At 60.1% G+C, this 22,887-nt stretch overlaps 2 protein-coding genes across 9 annotated transcripts; one reads left to right on the top strand and one right to left on the bottom strand.

The window, feature by feature from the left end:
• The first annotated feature begins 458 nt into the window (after nucleotides 1-458).
• On the top strand, nucleotides 459-6,596 carry EMILIN3 (elastin microfibril interfacer 3). Of its 2 annotated transcripts, none has more exons than XM_038572331.1 (4): nucleotides 459-622; nucleotides 1,878-2,000; nucleotides 3,119-3,342; nucleotides 3,619-6,596. In XM_038572331.1, the coding sequence occupies exons 1-4, from the start codon at nucleotides 459-461 to the stop codon at nucleotides 5,415-5,417; spliced, it is 2,310 nt and encodes a 769-aa protein (XP_038428259.1). In that variant the 3' UTR covers nucleotides 5,418-6,596. The 2 variants fall into 2 exon arrangements, with proteins under 2 accessions (XP_038428259.1, XP_038428260.1); XM_038572332.1 differs by lacking the exon at nucleotides 459-622 and adding an exon at nucleotides 943-1,227.
• LPIN3 (lipin 3) lies at nucleotides 5,998-22,829 on the bottom strand. Of its 7 annotated transcripts, none has more exons than XM_038572325.1 (21): nucleotides 22,675-22,829; nucleotides 18,951-19,101; nucleotides 18,562-18,851; nucleotides 17,205-17,300; nucleotides 15,951-16,216; nucleotides 15,666-15,758; nucleotides 15,195-15,315; nucleotides 14,715-15,036; nucleotides 13,810-13,909; nucleotides 13,511-13,671; nucleotides 12,997-13,090; nucleotides 12,829-12,898; nucleotides 11,206-11,298; nucleotides 11,086-11,129; nucleotides 10,222-10,360; nucleotides 9,087-9,235; nucleotides 8,821-8,907; nucleotides 8,190-8,342; nucleotides 7,883-7,997; nucleotides 7,687-7,790; nucleotides 5,998-7,511 (listed from the first exon to the last, which is right to left on the bottom strand). In XM_038572325.1, exons 3-21 carry the CDS (start codon nucleotides 18,841-18,843, stop codon nucleotides 7,367-7,369), a joined length of 2,634 nt encoding a protein of 877 aa, XP_038428253.1. In that variant the 5' UTR covers nucleotides 18,844-18,851; nucleotides 18,951-19,101; nucleotides 22,675-22,829; the 3' UTR covers nucleotides 5,998-7,366. The 7 variants fall into 7 exon arrangements, 6 of the variants coding, with proteins under 6 accessions (XP_038428253.1, XP_038428254.1, XP_038428255.1 ...); XM_038572326.1 differs by having other exon boundaries at nucleotides 15,966-16,216; XM_038572327.1 differs by having other exon boundaries at nucleotides 18,652-18,851.
• Between the last annotated feature and the right edge of the window lie 58 nt (nucleotides 22,830-22,887).

Here is a 22,887-nt window from a genome sequence, read left to right as displayed (position 1 = left end):
GAGCCCGGGCCTGGTCTCGCAGCTGGCACGGCCCGGAGCCCGCGTGCGCCGCGGGCCGGCCGTTCCGAGAGCGCCCCCTCTCGCTGCGGCCCCGGCGGACGGCCTGCGCCCCGCCCCCCGGGGCTCTCCCTCCTGCACCTCCCGCTGGCGGGCGGCCCCTCGGGCGTCGGCTCGGAGCTGGGGCGGGGGGCCGGCGGCCGGCAGGGGGCCGGCGGAGGCGAGCGGCGCGGCCCCAACTTTATGCTAATCCGCGCAGAGCCCGCCTCCCGCCTCCCTCGGCGGCCCCAGCCGCGAGCAGCGCCGGGCACTCGGCGGGACCAGCGGCCGCGCAGCGCCAGGCGGCCGGGCCGGGCCAGCGAGCTCCGGGGAGCGCGGGCGGCGGCGGGACCGGGCGGGAGGGCGCGCGGCGGCCGGACCGGGCACCCCCCGCGGGGCCAGGTGGACAGCCGCGGGCCGCGATGGGCCGCCGCCTGCCGGTGTGGCTGTGCGCCGTCGCCGCGCTGCTCTCGGGGGCGCAGGCCAAGGGCACCCCGCTGCTCGCGCGGCCCGCGCCGCCGGGCGCCCCCCGCTACAGCCTCTACACGACCGGATGGCGCCCGCGGCTGCGCCCGGGGCCGCACAAGTAAGCGCGGGCCGCGCCGGGGCGGGGGCGGGGGCGGGGGCCCGGGCCTGTGCTCCCACCTGCCCCGACCGCGCGCGGGGCCCGCGGAGAGCACCGGAGCCCGGGGCCGAGCGCGGGCGCCCCACGCCCCGGGAGGCCGCGGGGCTGGCGAGGAAGGGGGCCTGGCGCGGCGGCTGGAACCTGGCAGTGCCCGCGGAAACCTTTCCAGCGGAGTAACATTTTCCAGCTGCGCTGTGTGCAGACGCCCGGCGCGGGGACCAGGTGGAGGGAGGGAGGGAGGGAGGGAGGGCCGGCGCGCGAGGCACACGCCGGCCGCCCCTCCTCGCCCCGGCCCCGCCAGGTAGGTGATGGAGCCCAGCGCAGGCAGCCTGATCCCAGCCCCGCCTTGGAAGCCCCGGCGCGTCTGGGCCACAGAACTGGTGGGGGTGCCCGGGTCCTGGGCCCGCGCTCGGCTCCAGAGCCCAACAGCAGCCCGTGTGTGGCTGGCTTATGCCAGGCGGCCACCTCCGAGGCCCTTGTACCCTGTGAGCGTGGCTCCTGCCTCTGGCCCCGGCCTCAGCCTCCGGCTTCCAGTAGCAAGTGGCTGGGGAACGGCCCCCAGTCAGGTGAGTTAGGGGCTCCACCTGGGGTGCTGGCTGACTTCTACTGTAGGAGCACGCTCAGCCCATAGCTGACATTCAGTGGGCCTGGCCCATCAGAGCAGGCTTCCTGGAGAAGGCCGCACAAGAAGTGATCAGAGAATGAGAAACCGGAGCAAAGATGTGGGCCAGGAGCTGCAAGGTGGCATGTGTTTCCCAGGGAGTCAGGGGAGGGGGGATGAGAAGTGTGGTCTCAAAGGTAGTCAAGCACAAAGTTGGGATCTCAGAAGCCTTAAATGCCAAGAAAGAGCTGAGAGCCAGTGAAGGAGTTGGAGGAGGGTGAGAATGTGCCAAGGCCCTTGTTGAGGAATCCAGGGTGGGCCTCTTTCTCCAGGTAAGAAGGGCGGAGGTCGGACCACAGGAAGGGCTGCTCCTGGCTCACTACGGTGCTTAGCCCAGTAACCAACCCACTGGGAAGCCTGGGATCAGACCAACCAGCCATGAGTCTAGACCCTAGGTCTGGTCCTAGCTCCCAGGAACAAGGAGAAGAGACACAAGAGAGATGTGGATCTGGGTGTCTGTCCCCTGGGGAGGCCCATAGATGGGGAAGGCAGATATAGGAGCCTCAATGGGCCTGGCTCAGGCCAGATATTCCAAGGATGCCGTTCCCCTTGCAGGGCCCTCTGTGCCTATGTGGTGCACAGGAATGTGACCTGTGTCCTACAGGAGGGAGCAGACAGCTACGTGAAGGCCGAATACCGACAGTGTGGATGGGGGCCGAAGTGCCCGGGGACAATCATGTGAGTGCATCCCCATCGCACCCACCCGGGACTGTTGGGCACAAGCCCCAGGCCTGCCTTCCTCCCAGGGCTGCAGCCAGTGCCACCCGGGGTTGTAACTCCTTGGACTCCGAAGAGCTTATTCCCTCAGCTTCCATGCAGGCTGATTGGAGGGGGCCAGGGAGGCGAAACGGCAGGCTCAGGTTAGGGCCCACAGGGGGACCAGGGGAGGGTGCCCAGAAGAGACCCAGACCAAGGCAAGGAAGAAGCAGCAGAGTCAAAGAGCGTTAGACGTGAACAGAGAGGGCAAGAGGGTCAGACTAACAATGGTGGATGCCAAAGGGACCCCAGGAAGACCCAGGGAGGGATGTGGAGAAGGCAGGCCAGGGGTGTGGGGATGGCAGCCAGGTTGCAGGGGCTCAGGCCAGAGGATACGTAGGATGCTGCACAGGTGTGATGCACAGGTCTGCACTTGGAGTGGTTCACATGTATGTCTGAAAACAATCACATTTGCTCCAGTGTGTCAGTGGGTGAATAAGCACGTGGCTGAGCAGGGGAAGGAGAGGCGCTGGTGGGCCCTGCTCTGCACCCCTTGGCCTTCCCACCTGTGCTCAGAATCTGAGGTGCTACCTCACCAGCCTGGGTGGCCGGAGCTGAGTTAGGGAGGAGGGGAGAGAACGAAGGGGACCGATGAGAGCCAGGAGTGGCCCCAGCTCACTGAGAAGGGCTGCCCACCCTGGCCCCGGGGCAGCATCCCCTCACACACGGGCTGAGGCTGTGTCCAGATTCTTTGACGTACCACCAAAGCCAGAGTGGAATTTCTGATGGCAGTATGAGCTACAGGGGGATCCAGTGGCTTGGAGACATTGGGGCTAAAGCTCTGCTAGTGTTCTCTCCAAGCAAACAGGATGGGGTGGAGCTGCACCTGCACCTGCACCTGCTCCTGCTCCTGCTCCTTACCCTTTCTCTGACCCTCTGCAAGGCCTGCCTCCTCCCCACCGCCCTGTCACTTTGTGCACAGAAAAAAGAAAAGCTTTGGCGGCGGTGTGGAGGGGGCAGATAATCCAGCTCTTACGCCAGGAGGCAGGAGCCTCAGCCCTCAGGTACAGGGCCCTGCCCTCTCCCCCTCGCTGGCCCAGGTACCGAACAGTGCTCAGGCCCAGATACAAGGTTGGCTACAAGACAGTGACGGACCTTGCCTGGCGGTGCTGCCCTGGCCTCACTGGAGAAGGCTGCCCCGAGCACCTGACGGACCACGGGGCCACCCCAGCCCAGCCAGAGCCTGAGCCCCAGATTCCCTCAGGGCAGCTGGGCCCAGGGCCCCAGGCCCCTTCTTCTAGCAGAGCGGCCCCCAGCCCCTATGGTGAGTTCGCCCGTGGAGACCCTACCAGGTGGTCGGGTTTCTTGGGGGTAGTGGGGAGGGGGCTGACCAAGGCGGGCTGAGCTCCAGCAGGGCTGGGAAGGGCGCATCTCATGCTGGGCTTGGCGCAGAGCTCCCAGAGGCCTTCCCAAAGCTGAGAGAGCTATGCTCAGTGGGAAGGTCAGCTTAGAACAGAAACTCTCCAGTGGCCTGGCAACGGGACAGGCTGAGGGAGGCAGGCCAGTGATGCCCCTGGGGTTCTCTCCTCCTCTTTCCCAGGAAGGAAAGGCCCAGGGCTGTTTGGTGAGCGGCTGGAACGCCTAGAAGGTGATGTCCAGCGCCTGGCACAAGCATATGGTACCCTCAGTGGCCTGGTGGCCAGCCACGAGGACCCCAACAAGATGACTGGAGGTCCCAGGGCCCCAGTCGCCCCCGTGGGCTTCGGGGTCATCTCCGAGGGGTTTGTGAGGCCCAGAGACAGAGCTGGAGGGCCGCTCCCACCCCCCCTCGACGAGATCTTGAGCAAGGTGACAGAGGTGAGCAACACGCTCCGGACCAAGGTGCAGCTGCTGGACGAGGTGCACGGGCTGGCCCTCGGCCACGAGGCTCACCTCCAGCGGCTGCGGGAGGCCCCTCCGTCTCCGCTCACTTCCCTGGCGCTGCTGGACGAGTACGTGGACCGGCGGCTGCAGCGCCTCTGGGGGAGCCTGCTGGATGGCTTCGAGCAGAGACTGCAGGGCGTCCAGAGCACGTGCGACCTGCGGGTGCAGGAGGTGCGGCAGCAGTGCGAGGAGGGCCAGGCGGCCAGCCAGCGGCTGCACCAGAGCCTGGACGGCCGGGAGCTGGCCCTGCGCCGGGAGCTGTCACAGCTCGGGACCAGGCTGCAGGGTCTGAGCGTGGCCGGCGGGAGCAGCTGCTGCAGCCGGCTGGCCTTGATCAGTGCCCGCGTGGACAACCTCGAGAGGAACCTACGGGCGGTCGCTGAGGCTCGGAGGGGCCATGGCCCCCTCGCCACGGATGAGCTCGAGCGGCTCTCTGCTGCCATGCTCGAGGGGGGTGTGGATGGGCTTCTGGAGGGCCTGGAGACCCTCAATGGGACGGAGCGCGGGGTGCGAGGCTGCTGCCTGGGGATGGAGGAGGGTGGCTGGGAGGCGGGGGGCTTCAGGACCACGCTGGAAGAGCGGGTGCGGAGCCTAGAGGAGCGCCTGGCGGCGCTGGCCGGGGAGCTCAGCCACCACGGCGGGGGCGCGCCACCCCCACCGGGCAGGCCAGCCCGGCCCCTGGTGCAGACGGAGCTGGCGGTGTTGGAGCAGCGGCTGGTTTCCCTGGAGACCTCGTGCGCCCCCAGCACCACCTCAGCCATCCTGGACAACCTCGCGGCGGAGGTGAAGGCCTGGCAGAGCCGGAGTGAGGCCCTCCTGCGCCAGGTGGCCGGCCACGCCGCCCTGCTCCGGCAGCTCAACGGCACCGTGGCCGAGGTCCAGGAGCAGCTGGCCGAAGCGACGGGCAGCTCGCTTCAAGGCGAGATCACTCTGCTCAAGGTCAACCTGAACTCCGTGAGCAAGTCACTCACGGGCCTCAGCGACTCCGTCAGCCAGTACTCTGATGCCTTCTTGGCCGCCAACTCGTCCCTGGACGAGCGGGAACGCAAGGTGGAGGCCGAGGTTCACGCCATCCAGGAACAGGTCAGCAGCCAAGGCTCTCGGCTGCAGGCTGGCCACAGGCAGGTCCTGAGCCTGAGGGGGGAGCTGGAGCGACTCAAGGCTGGCATGGCCGACGTGGCCGGCGGGCTGAGCCGCTGCCAGGACACGGCCCAGGAACTGCGGCACGTCGTGGGCCACTTTGACCAGCGGGTGGCTCAAGTGGAGGGTGCGTGTGGGAGGCTGGGCCTACTGGCTGCGGGCCTGGACCGCTTGCCCACTGAGTCACTCAGGCCCAGGGAAGGCCTGTGGGGCTACGTGGACCAGCTGAATCGCACGCTGGCTCAGCACGCACAGGACATCGCCCGCCTCCGGGATGACCTCCTGGACTGCCGGGCGCAGCTGGCCGAGCAGGTGCGGCCCCGGCAAGCCGACTAGGCGGGTCGCAGAGGACCTAACCCTGGATCCCACCAACCCTGGGGGTGTCCCTCCAGAGCCCAGCCTTGCCCAACAGTGCCTCCCAGCCTCTCCCTGGCCGGCATGGATGCCACTTCAGAGGCCACGGAAGGACTAGCCTTGGTCCAGCTCCACAGGACTATCCCAGCCATGAAAATCAACACTCGTACCAACTGGACGATTCAGGATCACAGTCAAGGCAAGGACACCATGCCTGAAGGCCAGGGCGGACCTAAGGGACCTCACAGTCCGGTCTGCATTGCTCTTCTGCAGACATACAGGGTCATCACCTCTACAGAGGCCCGCAGGTCCAGTCCCACACGGCGGCCTATCCACATCTTCCTCTGTCCCTGGGCAATAGCCCCCAGCCTGGGGAGGCTTCCGGTTCCCTCGTCCCTTTGACCTCTCTCCCTAGCCATCTGGGCTCAGTTTCTGCAGGAAGGTGGCGCCCACTGGCACTGTCCTCACACCTGGCAGCTTTGTGGATACAGTTTCTGAACCAAGGACCAGAGATTTCCACCCCCCACCCCCGTCCTTCCAGACCGAACAGAAACACAAAGACTCAGCTGAGAGTTCTTTTTATTCCTTTGGACCCTCCCCTCAAGTGAGGGCTTAGGCAGCTGTAGATTCCCTGAGCAAAGGACAGGTCCAGACCATGTGTTTAGAGACCCTCCTCAATTTATCCTCTTCTTTTTCCCAAAGATGCTTCATAGCCTCTGGTCCCCATACCCCCGACTCCTCTCCATTGGGGGAAAATCCTGCCTGCCCCCGTCCCCATCCCCAGGTCAGGGCCTCTCTCCCGAGTAGCCCTTGTAGACACCATGGCCCAATTGAGGCCAGACTCTGCAGAGGAGGCCAGGGGAGAGAGGGCCTAGTTTCCAACATCCTAGCAAAACCCCAGCCCCACCTGGAAGTTCACTAAGTGGTGAGATATTCAAGTACGACGCCACGTGAACACTCAGGGTTCATCCAGCCTGCAGAGTTCCCAGAGACCCTGATGCCCAGCTCTGCTGAGGCTCCTGGCCTCAGTTTACCCATGGCAGCACAGGCCCTCCTGTGCTACGTTCCAGGTCTCTGTAGCCCTGCCTTCTGGTTTCATCCCTCCACTGTGGTGCTGTTGGGGGAGGGCTGGCCTGGATTAAAGCTTTTAGCTCGTCTAAAGGAATTTTATTCCCCAAGGACAGTAGGCTGGAAGGCTGCAGTGGGCTGCCAGCCCAGCTTCCTGCAGCCTCTTGGGCAAGAGCTCACTCCGCAGCCACAGGGGCCCTGAATCAACCAGCAAAGTCCAGGGAGAGTGGGCAGGTCACTACCACCCGTCCTGGCAAGGTCTGGAGCTGTGTCCTCAGGGGCGGTGCCCAGAGGAACAGGAGCAGCAGCCAGGTACAGGCTAGGCCAGGTGGGAGCCACAGTCATGCCCCCATCCCTTGATGTCTGAGCATCCAGGGTTGGGGTGTCATGAGGTACTGGGGTACCGGGGAGAGCAGTGAAGTCTTGCTCAAGGGCTGCGGGAGGGGGCCAGGGTTAGGGAAGGGTCTGGCTGCAGAGGGTATGGTCCACGCTGCCCCCATGCTGCTTAGCCACCCTCTCCTGTACGTACAGATTCTAAGCCTCACAGACCTCTCTGTCTCATCAGGAGTCGAGGCAACGTACAGGGTGACAGGGACAGACAGGTCAAGGGCATGGAGAATCCTGCAAGGGCCCAAGTGACAATCATTTAAGTTGCTACAAGCCAGAGCCACGCTGAGGCCTGGGGCAGCTGCCCCACTCCTGCAGATCAGCTGGCAAAGGCAGGAGACAGGACAGGGAGGAGGAAGGGCATCTGTGGCTGCCAACCAGCTCTCAGCCCCCTCCTCCTCTTCAGGGGACTGGCTCCCGTTCCCTGGGACACCCCGTCAGTTCTGGGCCACAAGGAGGGGGTGGCTGGGGCTGGTTCAGGCCAGGGCATCGAGGTCCACAGGAACCAGTGGCTCCCGCCAGTAGCAGAAGTTGCTGTATTCGGGGTGGGCCAGGTCTGTGCTGGGGCCACGGCCCACAGGAGGGAAGACGAGCTCAACCACCTCACCTAGGCGTTCGTACCTGTGGGCCAAACAGGGTCAGCGGTGAGCCTGCGCTGCCACCAGGCCCCAGCCCCAGCCCAGCAGGCAGAGACTGCATCCTGCCTGGGAGCCCTGGGTGCAATCGAGGCCCAGAGAGAGGCTGAGGCATGAGGACTTGGGAGGGTACGGGGACACATGGCAGGGTCTGGCCTCACGTGGATTTGTGGTTCTTCACAAGTTCCTGAATGAGCTCTCCCCGGGGATTGACCGTGAAGATGCGAGATTCTGGGAGGCCCACCTGCCGGTAGGCAGTAACATCCTATGGAGAACAGGGAGGGACAGACAGGACATCCAGGTGGGCTGGGAGACAGAGAGGAGGCAGCCCAGCCTGTGGGGAGGGGACACACTCACGTTGGGCCTGTTTCCGAAGGCAGCATAGAAGGGCTGTCTGTTGGGCAGGAACAGCTGCTGGATGTCACTCAGGCAGGCGATTTTGAACACCTCTGGTTTCTTCTCAATCACCTCCCTGGAGCAGCCGGGGCATGGGCAGGAAAGGGAACCGAGGAGGGGCAGCAATCAGAGGATGGTAGGGTCAGGTGACTCGGGATCAGACTCAACTGACACCCCAGCAAGGCCTGATGTTGGCCAGGCCTGAGCCGCAGTGAGCCTGTCACTCCCCACAAGGGCCCCTGGGCTTGTACCCCGTAGGGGTGGTTACCTGTGGAGAGCGGAGAAGAGGCTGCTGGGAGACAGCAGGATGGGGCCCTTGGGGAGGCCAAAGCCCCGCTCGCTCACCCAGCGCAGGTAACCCTTGGTGAGGTCTGCCATGCCGATGGCCCGTGCCGAGCAGTACAGGAACTTGTACCCATTTCTAGGGGTGGGGGAGAGGAGTTGCACGGAGCCATCAGAGACCAGCCACTCCCCATCCCCGCCCTACTCCCCTTGGCTTCCACCAGCTCAGCCCAACCCCAGGGCTCTGGCCTTCAAACCCAGAGGTCTTTGCAGGGAGGGGACTTAGCGAGCACATCTGAGAGAGGTGGCCTCAGGAGCTGCTGTCCCAGAGAGGAGGGCCTTGGACAGCATCCCGAGGCCCAGGTGGACCAGGATGGCCAAAGGTTTGAGCCAGTCTGTAGGCCTCCCCTACAGCATGAAGACCAGCAGTTAGACTCAAATGCCAGATGACAGGAGACAAGTCTTTCACAGGAGAATGGAGGACCATCCAGGGAGGTGCCTGGGGTTTATTCCCTTGTGGGTCCCCAAGCCCGGCTTCCTGGGGCAAAGGCCACGGTGGCCTAAGAAGACATCCTGTTGTTCCCTCCCTGGGGCCCTGCCCCAGCCCAGGCACTCACAGGTGGATTTTGTGGTAGAGACTGGTGATGCCCTGGTGTGTCCAGTCTTTCCCCAGCTGCGGCAAAATGTGGCCCAGAGCGTCTGACCTAGAGCCACAGAAGAGGGGTCACTCCGAGGCAGCCCCACGTAGCCCTCATGTTCCACGACCCCCAGCCCCCAGGATGGCACACTGGGGTGGAGGGCCTTTCTTGATGTCCCCCTTCCCCCAGCACAGAGGAGGCCAGTCCCAGGCCCGCCCTCTCTCCCCTGGCCAACCAGGCCTCACTTGGTAATGGTCCCGTCGATGTCCGAGATGACCACCTTGTCGTCCCATTTCCACAGATAGATGGTGGCCCTGCAGCGGCAGGTGCCCTGGTACTGGGTGGTCACACTGAAGACCACATCATTGGCACCTTCTTGCAGGTTCAGGCGCCGCTGGGGCCAGGCAAAGGGGGGAAGCTGTGACCTGCCACAGCCTGGTGTGTCTGCCACCCACCACCCCAAACCGTGGTCTTTGATCCCCACAGGCCTCTCATTCCCCTCTTCCTCCCAACTCAGAGAGCCTGCCTGAATTCACCCAAGACAACCACACACAGACACATCCATATGGGTAGAGGGCGGCCTCCGGGAGTGAAGGAGTGAGAGGGCGCTGGCTGGGGCCTGCATAGGCCCAGACACAGGAGCCCTGACCTCCCTTCCTGCCTCTTTGGGATGAAGCTCACAGACAAAGTCTGGCCCACAAGTCCCACCCAGGTTTCTCAGGTCAGCCCTAAGGCTGGCACTGCTCCTGGCAGGGAGACACCCCACTCCCTAGAAGGGACCTTCTGGAGATCCTCACAGGTGGTCTCCTGCCTGGGGCCAGTGTACTTGTGATATCCCTCCAAAGAGAGACCTGGTTCTGTCCTTGTTCCATAGAGAAGAATCAGGGCAGCTCTCAGCCACTCCCAGTGACCAAGGCTATTGGGCCCTGGTTGACCCCAAAGTGGGTATCACACAAGTATAGATGGTAGCTGCTCTGTACCAGGCTGGCCCCCCTGGGCACCTCCCCGACAGAGCCACACTTAAGCGCCAGTTACTAAGCTCCAAGACAGGACGTGGGGGCAGGGACTGCCAAAATCTGAGGGGCTGTCATCAGCCTTTGATTCCTTCAGCGTGGTCTCCAAGGGCTGACCCAGAGCCAGCAACCCACCACAGGTAGATACTTTAGACAACATAGAGAAGGCTTTTCCAGTAAGAGCATCCAACAGAGAAAGGGGTTGGCACTTAAAGAAGTAAGCCCCTGACCCTGGAGGTTTTCAAGGAGAGGCTATTAGGGAGGCTGCCGAGGGGATGGATTCTGGGCTTTGGTAAACTTAAGGCTCCAGGGAACCCATGATCTCAGCCCCACCCCCCTGCCCAAACGCACCTCCCCACACACTCACGATCTGATTGGAGGAGAGGCGCAGAGACTTCTTGTAGGTGGGAGTGTAGGCTGGAGGCGAGGGTGGCAGGGACGGGGCCTCCAGGATCACAGGGCTCTCTGGGGCATCATCCTCACTACTCAGGACATCAGTCTTCTCCCTGCAGGCAGCCTGGCTCTCAGGCCACTTTCCCCAGCCAACGCCCTACACTCCCAGTGGATGTTCAGCTCTGAGCCCAGGCCGCAAGGAACCTAGGGCTTGGCCGTGCCCCTCCAGAGACTACCCAGGGGATCAGAACCTCCCCCCCAACCCAGATCTGCCCATTTGGAGAGGGGTAGCAGGCATAAGGATGCAGGCCAGCAGTATACACCCAGCAAGAAGCCAGCAGAGCTGGAGCTGGTAAGACCCAGTGTTCCTGGCCCTCAGAGCATGGCCAAGATAGCCCTGGAGATGTTTATCTGTAAAACCGAGCAGTGCATCTTAGGGTTCATTACCAATCCCACCTGCTTTGGCTTTAGCTGACCTGCTCTTGGCCATCACCCACCCAAGCTTGGGTGTACTGATTTCTTGAGAGGTGAATAAGACAAGGTCAGCCTAACCTTGGCAAAAAGGGGAGGCCCCACCCCTCCTTAAGACAGCAGTCCCTTGTCTGGGCCAGGAGTCTGGACACCTGTTCCCGCTCCACCAGTTCCCAGCTGTGGAACTTTGGTTTTCCCCATCTGTGAGATGGGGACATTTCTCAAGAGAAAGGAAGGGTGCAGAAGTCACTGGGCAGTGACAAAGAACTATAGCTGGGGGAGAGGTGCTAGTGCCATCCTGCCCCCACAGGGATCTTCCCGAGGCTTGGCTCCAGCTGCAGAGCTCCAGCCAAGAGGTCCAGCTCACCCCTGCTGCTCCCTGGCTGTGGTTTTCTCCGTCTGGGCACTGCGCTGTAGGAAGAACATACATCCAGTGAGCCCCACCTCCTGCGTGGGTTGACCATGCCCTTTGACCATGAGCCTTTACCTCCTGGACCGGGAAGTCCCTGCGTCGCCAGGAAAACCACCACCGTCCACCCTTCCGGGGCATCTTCTCCTTTTCCAGTTTGTCCACGGTGCTCTGTGGGCAGATAAAGACCGTGGCATTTGTTTCCTGCACCACAAAAACCTACCTTTCATTGTCCCCATGAACCCGGAGTCTGAGGCTGACGTTAGAGCAAGGCGCTGCCAACATTTGGAGGCTGAGGAAGCATCTTTGTCTCCATCCCGGGATTCCAAGCAATGATTCATGGAGCTAAGTGCAGAGACCAAGGGCCATTCTGGTCAACCCTCCCCCATCCCCACTCTACCCCAGCCTTGACCCCCTAGCTCTAGTCCAGCCTTGGCCTGGCCTCCAGATCCTGTAGGCCAGTATTCCTACTAGGGTAGCTGAAGACAGTGCTTTGGGAGTTTCTCAGGATCTAGGACTCTCTGCATGATACCACCAAGTGACAACAGGAAGAACAGTCTATAGCCAGTACTCCCCTCAATCTCCCAGACCAACATAGGCAACCCCAAAGGTCAGTGACTCTGTCCCATGGATGGCCTCCCTCTCTGTGTGTTACCACCACTGCCTGATGGGGGCACCACGACATTGGGAAGATGCTGATTAGATTCAAGTGAGGCAGTCCCTGGGAGAGGCCAGAAGAACCTAGGCCAAGGCCCACCCAGGAGATGTATCAGCTTCCTACAGACAGAATGGTGAACCCAAGTTGGGAGGACATGACCTGGAGGTGGGTCAGCCAGGATACCCCCTTGATCTGGAAACAGGCTGAGGGAGTCTCCCAGGGGCCTCAGATGGTAGATCCATCTGGGAGAGGTGAGGAGAACCAAGCAAGAGAGTAACCCTCCTCCTTCCCACAGGCTCTGGTCCTAGCTCAGACCCAGAGCCAGCCAGAGGACAGAGCCTCACCGAAGGGAGGCGCCAACTGTCAACAACATCTGGTTAGTGATGTTCTTGGGCAAGTCTAATTAATCCAGGAACAATGGGCCAGATTAGGGCCCTGTACCACTCCCAGTGGGGTAGGAGGGGAAGATGCAGGTTAGGGAGGGTGGAAGTTCTGGGAGGGACTGAAGAGGCTGGGTTCCTTCCCAGCTCTGAGCATCAGCACATGTTGTTCCCTGCCCCTCATCTGCTTACGGATGGCTCATCCTTCAGATCTCTGCCCAGGGGGCACTTGCTCAGCAAACCCCTGTTTTTGCTTCTTAAAGCACCCCAGCCTTTCCCTCCCAATACTCATGGCTGAATTTTATATTCATCTGGCTGTCTTATGATTAACTGTCTTTCTAGGACGACATGACTGTCCCCAGCCTGTGCTCAGCACACAGTAGGTACTCAACAGATGCAGGCCAATAAAGCAAGCAAGGGCCCTCACAGCCCAGCCCAGAGAAGGGCTCAGGGTAGGGTAAGGTCTCCCAAGCCTTGTCTCTCAGATCTAAAAGCCTCCTGCGGAAGCTTATTATCCTCTCTGGTTTGCCCTGAGCTCCTGGGAGTCAAGTCCAACCCTGAGGATTCAGCGACACCAGGACGCCAGGGGAGGGCGGGGCTTCAGGGGACCTGGGTTGCCTCTGTCACTGTGGGTCTCATAACCAGTCAGCCCCAGACCGTTACCTTGGGCAAGTTTCTCTGGAAGGCTTGCAGGGAGAGGATCATGGGAGCAGCTACAGCCCAGTTATAATGCCTGGAGAGACAGAACAGGGAGTCAGGGCTACAGCAGCCACGGGGCAGGGGAGGGCAGGGTGACCCCGGGGCTGCCAGCGGCTCAGTCTTGGTACTCACTTCTCATTGATTTTCACCACCAGGTTTGGGTGCTCCAGGAGGCCAGGGTTTTGGACGAGGTCTTGGTAGGAGACGATGTGCTGGTTGAACTTCTCTGGGCGCAGCGGCAGAGAGTACAGAGTGAGGCTGACACGTCTGACGTGACCTTTTGCCCCAGCCCCACCCGGCTCCCCCACATTCTATCACTGGGGCCTCCTGCAGGTTGAGTCTGGGAGCCAGCAGGGCTCCTCCCCACCTGTGTGTTTTGCACCTGTTGTGCCCACCCCAGGCACTCACCATCCCGGATTCAGAGGGTAAGTCACAGCTGAGCGCTAAGTGTTTGCTTCTTAGTTGGGAAGGCCCTGCCCTTGCTGGCTGCATGGGACCCCACAAGGAGGAGAACAGCAAGGGTGCCCAGCCTAGCCTTACACCTCTGCTGCTCCCCGTCCCCCCACTCTGGGGGCCTCCTGCCCTCCCTAGATCCCTGCGGCTCAGTGCCAACCCTTGGAAGGGCTCCAGCCTTGCTCAGACATACCCAGGGAGATGTCCCGGCTGTCAGCTAGGCCACCACACAGGGACAGCTCTATCATGTCTACCGTGTCCAGAGTGGGTTCTGGCTCCTGTTCTGGGTTGGGGTCTCCTAGGTGCTTCTGGCTGTTGGGCGCACTCCACCGTCTGGGCCCCAGTCCACAGTCACTGGGAGCAGAGGACCAACAATGATATGAATATAACAAGGCTGGGAGGAGGGGCCCACCCCTCTCAGGCCCTTGGGAGCCAGACCCTGGCCCCACGGACCCTAATTCCAAGACACCCTGGCACCCAGAACCCAAGTACCTCCGGGGGAAGTATAGGGCTGCATTCTCAGAATCCAGAGAGGGCAGGTCATCCAGATAGATGTCACTGGGGCCCAGGTGCTGGCTTCTCTTCATGGAGCCTGAGGGCAGAGGGGACACCTGTAGTGCCAACATGTGCTTAGTAGCATGGGCAGTAGGCGTCCCCTTGTCTGTGAACACCCTAAAGCAGCGCTGTCTGATAGAACTTTTTGGGATGATAGACACGTCCCCTGTCTGTCCAGTACTGCTGGCCACATGCCATATTGCTGAAAATGTGGTATGATGGAGAAATGCAATTTTATATGTTATTTAATTTCAACTAATTTTAACCAAGTTTTCCATAGCCATATTTAGCCAGCAGCTACTGATTTGGACAGTGAGTCCTAGTACCTTCCCACACTCTTAGGATAAACCCCAGCTCCGACGCCAGGAATGATCCAGCATCTGCTCATCTTGCTGGCTTCCTCCCCCAACCCCGCCTTGCTCAAGACACACCAGCTGCCTCCCTTCCTAGACATACAACCTTCCTCCCACTTCATGGCCCTGACACATGCTCTTCCTTCTACCCAGAATTCTCTTCCCTTGATCCTCACTTGGCTGGGACTTTATCATCGTTCGCATCTCAGCTCGCGCATCCCCCACTCAGAGAGGCCTTCCCCGTCCATATGATTTAAGTAGCCTCCGTCCCCACCAGTGATTCTGTCCTGTGTCACCCGTGACGTGCTCTTCCCTGTTTATGCATGCCTTCATCTCTCTCCCTTGCTCGACTGCGAGCCCGTGAGGCCTGGTGACATGCATGGTGCCAGGCACACAGTAGGTGATCAAAACATGCTTGAAATGCCAGAGTCCACCCAGTGGGTAACATGAGGCCAGGGAAAACCCTGGGAGGGTCCAACCATCACTCACCTTTCCTCCCAGCAGAAACTGGGTCCTCCAGGCTGGCCCAGCTCCATGATTTTGAAGGAAGAGGCAGGCCTGCCTCCCTGCGGCTCGGAGTCTTGGTTTCTTTGGTCTCAGGAATGGGGAGAGGGGAACCCAACAGAGCGGGAGGCTCCCCATCAGTAGGAGGAAGGCCAGCAGCAGTCCCTGCTGGCAGGATAAGGGGTCCCGAAGGATCCACGCCAGACACAGAAGCGGAGGGGGTGCTGGGCTTCCCCTGAAGAGGAGAGGCTGCCCCGGCACTGCCATCAGCCACCTTCGAGGACTCGGGCCACTCGGCTTTGGCCACCTTCAGTCAGACAAGTGAGAGGATGGGGGTGAGCCAGTGCAGGTCCTGCCTCCTACACCCCACAACCCCTTGGGGGTCCACATCTCAGGTGTCTGCAGAAGACCACAGAGGCCCTGAAAGGCAGGGCTGGGAGGCCCACACAGAAACACCTCACTCACCTTCGGCAGCCTCCCCCAGGCCCACTGTATATGGGACTCAGCTCGCGGAGGGCTGGGCTCGGGGGTCCGCAGCTCCAGCTCTGAGTCACTCTTAGGGGATGTCAGCCCACCTGGCAGGAGGCTGCAGGAAGCAAGGACTTAGAGACCCTCAAGCCAACCTATCGCCCACCACTGCCCAATGCCCCCAGCCTGGGGGGAAAGAAAATATTTGTAATACATATTTATGCCTGTGTTGGATCCAGAAAATATAAATATACGAAGGACTCCTACAAACCAACAATAATGAGGCAGGCTAGTTTAAAAAAAAAAAAAAGAGCAAAGACTTGAATAAACACTTGGCAAAGGAGACATAGAAATGGCTGGTAAACATGTTAAACATGTTCTATGTTACTATTCATCAGGAAAACGTAAATAGAAACCTCTCTGAAATCTTGGACTTGAGTCCTGCCTATGGGCCACCTAGATTCTCACCTGGCCTGGGGACCCCACTCGCCATCAGAGTAGGGGTAGATGTCTTTGGCTTGCGGTGAGGACTCCCCTTCTGACTGGACGCTGCTGGGGGGGCTGCAGGGAAATAGACGGTCACCGATAAGTCAGGGCACCCCAGGCAGGGCACGGGGCGGTCAGGGGCTTGGGGAGGTAAAGCCCAGAGAAATCAAGGACCTTGCCCAGGGTCACACAGCATCAGCAGAAGTGGTGCTTGGGCCCTGGTTGGCATCCCCACAACCTTGGCCCCCTTGCCTGGTGGGCACACACCCTGGGGGTTCTGGCCTTGGCTTTTCCAGCAGGGACAGCTCACTCTCAGCGCCCGTCTCCAGCTCCTCGGAACTAGAATTGGCTGCCACCGTGTCCTCCTTCCGCCTAGGTTTCCTCCTGCGAAGCTTCTTCTTCCGCCCCGTGGAGGGCACCTCCTCAGGGAGAGCCTCAGGCTCACTGGCTGTGCTCCGCTGGGAGTCTGAGGGGAACCCAGACAGGGCCCCACAAGGGATGGGTGATGTGCAGAGACGGGGAGGCACGTGTTCCTGTGGAAGACACCAGGGGCTTATAGCCTGGGTGGGGGGCACCATCACCACCCAATCGTTCTGAGCCCTGCAGGGGTCCCAGAGCCCAGGTGTGAGCTCCTTTGGGGGCCCAGGATACAGGCACAGAGGCTGGCCAGGGACAGCAGCAGCATGGCCTTGCAGCTGCCACTGGCATCCTCGTTCCCTCACAGAGATGAAGCAGCCCCAGTCCTAGGGCTGCATGTACCCCGGGCAGGTCACAGCTGCCCGAGGTGCTACACGAACCACACTGTCCAAGCCGAACCCTGGGCCTTGGCTACTCATCTCCTCTGCCCACACCTGCTTTCCCTTTACCACTCAGCCAGACATCACCTCCTCCAGGAAGCTTGCCCTAACTATCCCCAGCCCCAGTTCCAACCCCCTTCACTGCCATGACCATATAATTTCATCATCTGCTGTGTATATGTCTGTCTCCCAGGCTCACCTGGAGGCGGGGGTGACCCTTCCCTCATCTGAGTCCACTGCACAGTGTCTTGCATACAATAGGGGCCCACTTAAAGTCTGTGAAACTCAAAGTGTTTAAACACCTCTGCTGCCTTGTGTTGGGTTTTGCCTCCATTAGGAAACACCCTTCTCCTCATCCCTGACCCTCACCCTTCCGTGTTCTAACTGCACTGAGCCAGCACCAGATCCAGAACAATCCACCTCATGCTTTCCAGCCTCCCCCCTCCCTGACCCCCCAGCCATTCAGCAGCACTCTCCTCCTTTTCAGGCCACCCAGGGGCCCAGCTCCAGTGTCTTCTTCTGAGAAACCTTCCCTCATCGGCTTTTGGTGCCCTCCTCCCAATTCTACCCAGGCTCCAACAGCGTGTTGGGAGTGCCAGCCCTAGCCCATCCCCCCACTTCAGACTTGCTGCCAGGGTGTTCCCAAGGGTGGGTGGGTGGGTGACAGGGCCCAAGGTCCTACCCAGGGGATGGCAGGGGGGAGCAGATGCCCCAAGGCACTTACATCATCACTCTCCAGCTCCTGGACGAAGAAGGCCTCCCCGCTGTCCCCCAGCTTCATGTGCAAGTCCACAGGCTCCCCATTGATCTCCATGTCTACCTGCAATGGGTTGAGGGGGCACAGAGTCCCCGCCGTTGCCTCTCACCTCACAGTCTAGTCTGCTGGCTTCCCTGCCCCCCACCCCCAGCCCCTGGTGTGCCCGGCTGCTCCCCACCCTCAGGGGCTCTGCTCAGATTTCCCTTTGCAGAGAGCCTTCACTGAGTTCTGTACACACACATCCACCTCCCCATTCTCTGGGCTTTTTAAAAAGATTTTATTTCTTTATTTGAAAGAGAGAGCATGAACAGGAGGAAGGGGCAGAGGGAGAGGGAGAAGCAGGCTCCTTGCTGAGCAGGGAGCCTGATGCAGGACTCGATCCCAGGACCCTGGGATCATGATCTGAGCTGAAGGCAGGCAGTTAACCGACTGAGCCACCCAGGCAGCCGCTCTGGGCTTTCTTGCATGTGCCACTGTCTCAGTATTCTTGTGTCTGCCTTAGTTTCTGTTCTTCTCTGTGCCACACCCCATCAGAACAAGACATGACCCATCCTGTCACAGCTGTGTCCCCTACCCCAGAGTGCCTGCTGACTACATAAACAAGGGTACGAATGACCATTTCCTAGGCACTGAATGGAGAGTTTTATTTGGACTCTCCCATTTAACTTCCAGCAACACTGTGTGGTGGCTCCTACCACTACCCCCACTTTATAGACGAGGAAACTGAGACCCTGGGGGTGTTAAGTAATATACTGGGAGGCGGCCAAGTGTGGCTGTGAGCCAAAAAGTCCGAGTCCACAGCCCCAGCTCTTCACCACCTAGCTATACGGTCCCCTACAAGCTTACACTTCCCTGTTAGGATTCTAGCAAGTTCCCAGTGGCCTCAATGTGAAAGGGATTTGGACCCACCGAACCTCTTTTCATATTTCAGACCTCAGTGCTAACAAAAAGCTGTCGTGTTCACCTGGGCCCAGAGAAGACAGCGCAGCTTTTCGAAGGGAGAGAAACTAACCTTTTGGGGGCCACCCACATCCCTGGTCCTGTGACGGTGTTATCAGCTCCTATCACATTCTCCCAGATTACCCCTCCAGCACCAGGTAGATGAGAGTGTGTCCACTTGCACAGGTAAAGAGACTAACCAAGGACAAACAGGTAAGGTCTCAGTAATCTGGAGCCAGGCTGGACGCCCCGGGACCAGGGACGGCCCCACTGTGCCCCTCCCAGGGGGAATGGGAGCCCTCTAGGACCAAAACCCCCACACCAACCCAAAACTTGCCAAGAGCGTGCACAAGAATGGAAGCTTGTCCAGAGGACAGATCCCCACCTGAGGGAGGTCTTGGTCCCCTCCAGGGACCGCAGTGACTGCCTGGGCTTTAAGAGCCCACCGCAGCGGGCCTGGCTGGGCAGCACTCACCACCTTCTCCCGAGACCGCAGGACGCCCAGCTTGCCGAAGCGCACGTGGAAGGGCGAGCAGCGGAAGGAGCCGTCCGCCTGCTGCACCACCAGCACATCGATGCCACCGCTCAGGGTGGCCGGGTTCAGGCCTCGGTATAGGTCCTTCATGGTCCCAAACACCGTCTCTGCCAGCTGCCCCACGTAGTTCATGGCTGGTGCTGCCAAAGGGAGGGGGTGCTGGGACGAAGGCCGGGCCCAGCTCCCTCAGTGGGGGGGCTCCGCAGCCTGACGGCCCACCCCCAGGTCCCCAGGCTTACAGCGTGTGGCCCTGGGAGCGCCTTTGCAGACGGGCAGCGGCTACGGGATGGGAGATGCGCCGCAGGTGTGGGTTCTAGCCCCTGCTCGTCCGCCGGCCTACTGTGGGGCCCCGGGCAGCTGCCGTCCTTCTGCAGGTGCCGATCTCCACATCTGTCGAATGAGAGCACCAGGTAAGGTGATCTGGGGCGCCCCGCGTCTCTCAATGCCATGAGTAATGATAATGACCATGGTGTTCAGTGGCAGGGCTCATTGCATCTTCACAACAACCGGCGAGGCTGGCCAGGCAGGTGTCATTATTACTGTTTACAGACAAGCCAGCTGAGGCTGAGACGGAATGATTTGCCCGGGACCACAACTCCTAAGGAGAGGAGCCAGGATCCAAACCCTGGCCTGTGTAGCTGCAGACCCATCAGTGTGAACCACTGGGTTGGCCCAACCATGGGAACAGGAGGAGGTCAGCACCCTTCCCTGATGCGATGAGGGGCAGCCACATGATATATTAGGCCCAGGGCTCTGTTGGGTAATGGGTGACAGCCCTAAAGGCTGATCTCTTCCCAGAAAGTAGGGAGGAGAGAGTCTCAGTTCTTCCATCTGGGAAATGGAAGATTTAATCTGGCTTGCTGCTTCCTGGTCTTAGGAGTCGGAAGGGGCCTGCTGTGCCATCATGGCTGATCTGTGGAGAACCAGGGGTGATGTATCCCAGGTACCTAAGGCTCTGCCGAGCTCTATTCCTGGGGTCAGATGTTTGAGGGAGGGCATCTCCTATAGCTGGGAGTAGAGTGACCTCCCAGTTTATGGCCCCAAATACCAAACTCCTTCCAGTTTCCTGGAACAGGCGGGAATTCAATCCATGGTCCACAGTGTCTCCACTGACTCCAGAGTCTCTAGGCCATAGTTCTCAGGCCTGACCCCGACTTCTGAGACCTTGACTCAGCTGGCCAGGCCCTGAGACCCACATTCAGGCCTTGGGCTGGCCCCTAACCCCATCAAAGCTGCCCCTCCTTCCCCCAGCCAGACCGGTCTCTCCAGCTTTCCCACACTAGGCAGAGCTGGGTAAGCCAGAAGCAGAAGGCTGTAGCAGCCATGGAGAAGAGCCAGGGCCATAATGAGAGCTGCTTCCACGCTGGCACGCTGCCCGCCCCACCAGTGTCAGCTCTTTGCCCCTTCCCTGCTGGCCAGGCCAATGGCCTACTGCCCATCTGGCTGCCAGGATCCAGGCCATTCCACCTCCACAGGGCACTCCCATCTCTCAGACCCTGCATCAGAACCCCTGGAGGACCACCTGCCATGCAAGACCACTCCTCAAAGAAGTTAAGTGACTTATCCACAGGCTATAGATGGATGGGGAGGAGGGGAGAGTGATGACTTGTATCCTGGTTTCCTGACCCCATATCATGGTTCCTTTTACTCCATAGTTCCCAAACCACACCACAGTTGTCTGTAGGGAGAGCAGCCACTCCAGCCCACCTCTGCACAACCCTGCAGTGCCTTCAAAACGTGGCCTGTGGCCCAGCAGTGTCGGCATCACCTGGGGGCTTGTTTGAAACGCAGAGCTTCACAAACAATTAGAACTGCTAAAATGAAAACTTGGGATACAATGAAGCTTATTGGACCCTGAAACTATCACTCAAATTCAATAAATATTTTTACCTGCAAAGCACCAGCTATGTGCTAGGTTAAAAATTTCCACTTTGGTCCCTCCCTACCACACCCAATTCTGTGAATAAAGGTCTAGGAAGATAGACGGGGACACATGATGGGCAGGGCTCTAGATCACTGTGCCCAGGAAAAGCAGAGAGGACTCCAGAAGTTTCCAGGAATAAAGGAGCAAGCATGAGAGGGACAGACCAGGAGTAGGGGCAAAGGTCTGCCCAAGTGGAGGCTCAGATCTGAGCTATCTGCCCTGCTGAGGGCCAAAGAACTGGGTTCGGGGGGTGGGTAGTGACAGGCTTGGCTTGACCTAGTACAGAGTTTCTCAGCTTCAGCATCATTGCCGTTTGGGGCTGGATAATCTTTTGCTTTGGGGGGACTGCATTCCTGGTCTCCACCCACTGATACCAGTATTACACTTCCTCCAGTTGTGACAACCAAATTGTCTCCAAACATTGTCAGATGTCCCCTGGGGAACAAAATTGCTCCTGGTACAGAGCCACTGAGGTAGTAGGGCTGAATGGCAGAGATGACACCATCTCTGGGGGGCACCGGGTCCTACTCTGATCCACTCGTGGGGCATCCTCAGGCAAGTCATGTGCTAGCCTCAGTTTCTCCTTTATGAAACAAGGCCCCAATTTCTCAAACCCTCCTCAGCCTAGAATTCCTTCCTCCTCCTGCTCCTCCGACATGGGATGGCCTGCACATCGGCCTGTTCAGTATTTGGGGAGATTCCTGTGAGCTAAGTCCTGGGCTCCCCTCTTCTATCTGCACCCATCTCTGAAGGCATCTGCTCTCCCCCAGGACCCAGCTCTGCTTCTTCGGTCTTCTCCAGAAAGGAGCTCTATTTGGCTCCCTTATACCAACCTTCCCTCCAAACTAACATGTTTAAAATCAAACACTTCATCTCTCCCCCAGGGACCCAGACCAGCTGAATTCCTCTCAGGCCCCGTGGGATCCCTCCCTCCCAAGTCATCTGAATTTCCTGCTCTTCATGCTGTCCTAGGTCAAGGTGTTACTACCAGATGCCCAGATCCTGGATGGCAACAGGACACTGTGGCTAAGATACCAGACTGTCTGGGTTCTAATTCCCTCCCTGAAACTTACGCTATGACCTTGGGCAAGTCACTTCACCTCTCTGAGCTTTGGTTTCAGCCTCTGAAATGGGGATAGGGGACACGTGAGTAATTAACGAGATAATTAATGCAAAGCAGTGGCACAGAATAAATGTCCATATGTGTCACCTATGAACAGCAGCATCTTTTTTTGGCATTGTGACAGCCCCAGTCACCCAGGCTGGTCCTGAGGGCACCACAGGTCAGGCTGCAATGCACTCCCCCTGCCCACTGTTGAGAGGTTAGGTTTCTTTAAGTATCATTTGAGGCCCTGCACGATGGTGGCCCACTGTTGGCAAAGTGAGCACGTGGACTCTGGGGAGGACTCACAGGGTGCCCAAGCCTCAGAGCCCACTTTGGGAACACCCATAGGCCTCCTAGGCCAGCACACAGCTCCACCACAGGGCAGCTAGAACAAGTTGCCCAGGGCCTGAGCTCTCAGCCTCTCTGGGCTCCCAGATTCGGGGAAGGGTGAAGGTATAGCTCATCACCTGCGACCAGAAGCAGGAAGACAACCATTCCTACAGCCCTGGAAGGGGAAAGCTCCACCCTGGCTCCCCAACAGTCTTCACAGCGACTATGTCTGACTCACCCCTTCTCTGCAGGGCGGGCAAGGGTCAGACCCTATTTTGCAACACAGGATACTCAGTACCAGAAAGGGTGGGTGACCTCCCCAAGGTCACAAAGCCTGGCTGGGGTGAAGCTGGGCCAGCCTCCCCGGAGAGGTTTTGGCATCTCCTCTCCTGATCCCATATTTTGGATGTCCGTGGTCCCGCAGCGGCTGGGCCAGGGAGAAGGGTAAAGGGAGACCGCCCCCCCCCCCCCCTCCAGCTGCCTTCGGATGCGCAGGGATGGGCTCAGGCCCGCGGACAGGAAGAAGCGTGGGTCAGATGGCAGGACAGACGGGCGGGGCGGGCGGCGGGAGGGGTGCCTCCTCCCAGGCCGGGGCTAACCCTACCTGGGGAGCTGCCCACTGGACCTCCGGGTCCCGGAGCCGCCGCCTGAGTGCACGGGATCGGCGCCAAGCGTCCCCGGCCCCGCGCTCAGGGGCAGCTTCCGTCTCCTCTAGGGGCGGGTGAGGCCCCGGCTCCGCCCCTCCCACGAGCCGAGGCGGGTGTCTGCAGGCCCCAATCCGCCCGGGCTCCACCCCCCGGGAAGACCCCGCCTCCTC

This window comes from Canis lupus, chromosome 24 (genome assembly GCF_011100685.1).
Source record: "Canis lupus familiaris isolate Mischka breed German Shepherd chromosome 24, alternate assembly UU_Cfam_GSD_1.0, whole genome shotgun sequence".
Lineage (NCBI taxonomy): Eukaryota > Metazoa > Chordata > Mammalia > Carnivora > Canidae > Canis > Canis lupus.
This window is presented reverse-complemented; position numbering and strand designations above follow the sequence as displayed.

Coding starts and splice junctions, on each gene's coding strand:
- EMILIN3 (XM_038572331.1), top strand. CDS start 459: ATGGGCCGCCGCCTGCCGGTGTGGCTGTGCGCCGTCGCCGCGCTGCTC. Junction 2,001..3,118: donor AAGTGCCCGGGGACAATCAT/GTGAGTGCATCC, acceptor TCGCTGGCCCAG/GTACCGAACAGTGCTCAGGC. Junction 3,343..3,618: donor AGCGGCCCCCAGCCCCTATG/GTGAGTTCGCCC, acceptor CCTCTTTCCCAG/GAAGGAAAGGCCCAGGGCTG.
- LPIN3 (XM_038572325.1), bottom strand. CDS start 18,843: ATGAACTACGTGGGGCAGCTGGCAGAGACGGTGTTTGGGACCATGAAG. Junction 8,343..8,820: donor CTCTACCACAAAATCCACCT/GTGAGTGCCTGG, acceptor CCCCACCCCTAG/AAATGGGTACAAGTTCCTGT. Junction 7,791..7,882: donor CCTTCGGAAACAGGCCCAAC/GTGAGTGTGTCC, acceptor TGTTCTCCATAG/GATGTTACTGCCTACCGGCA.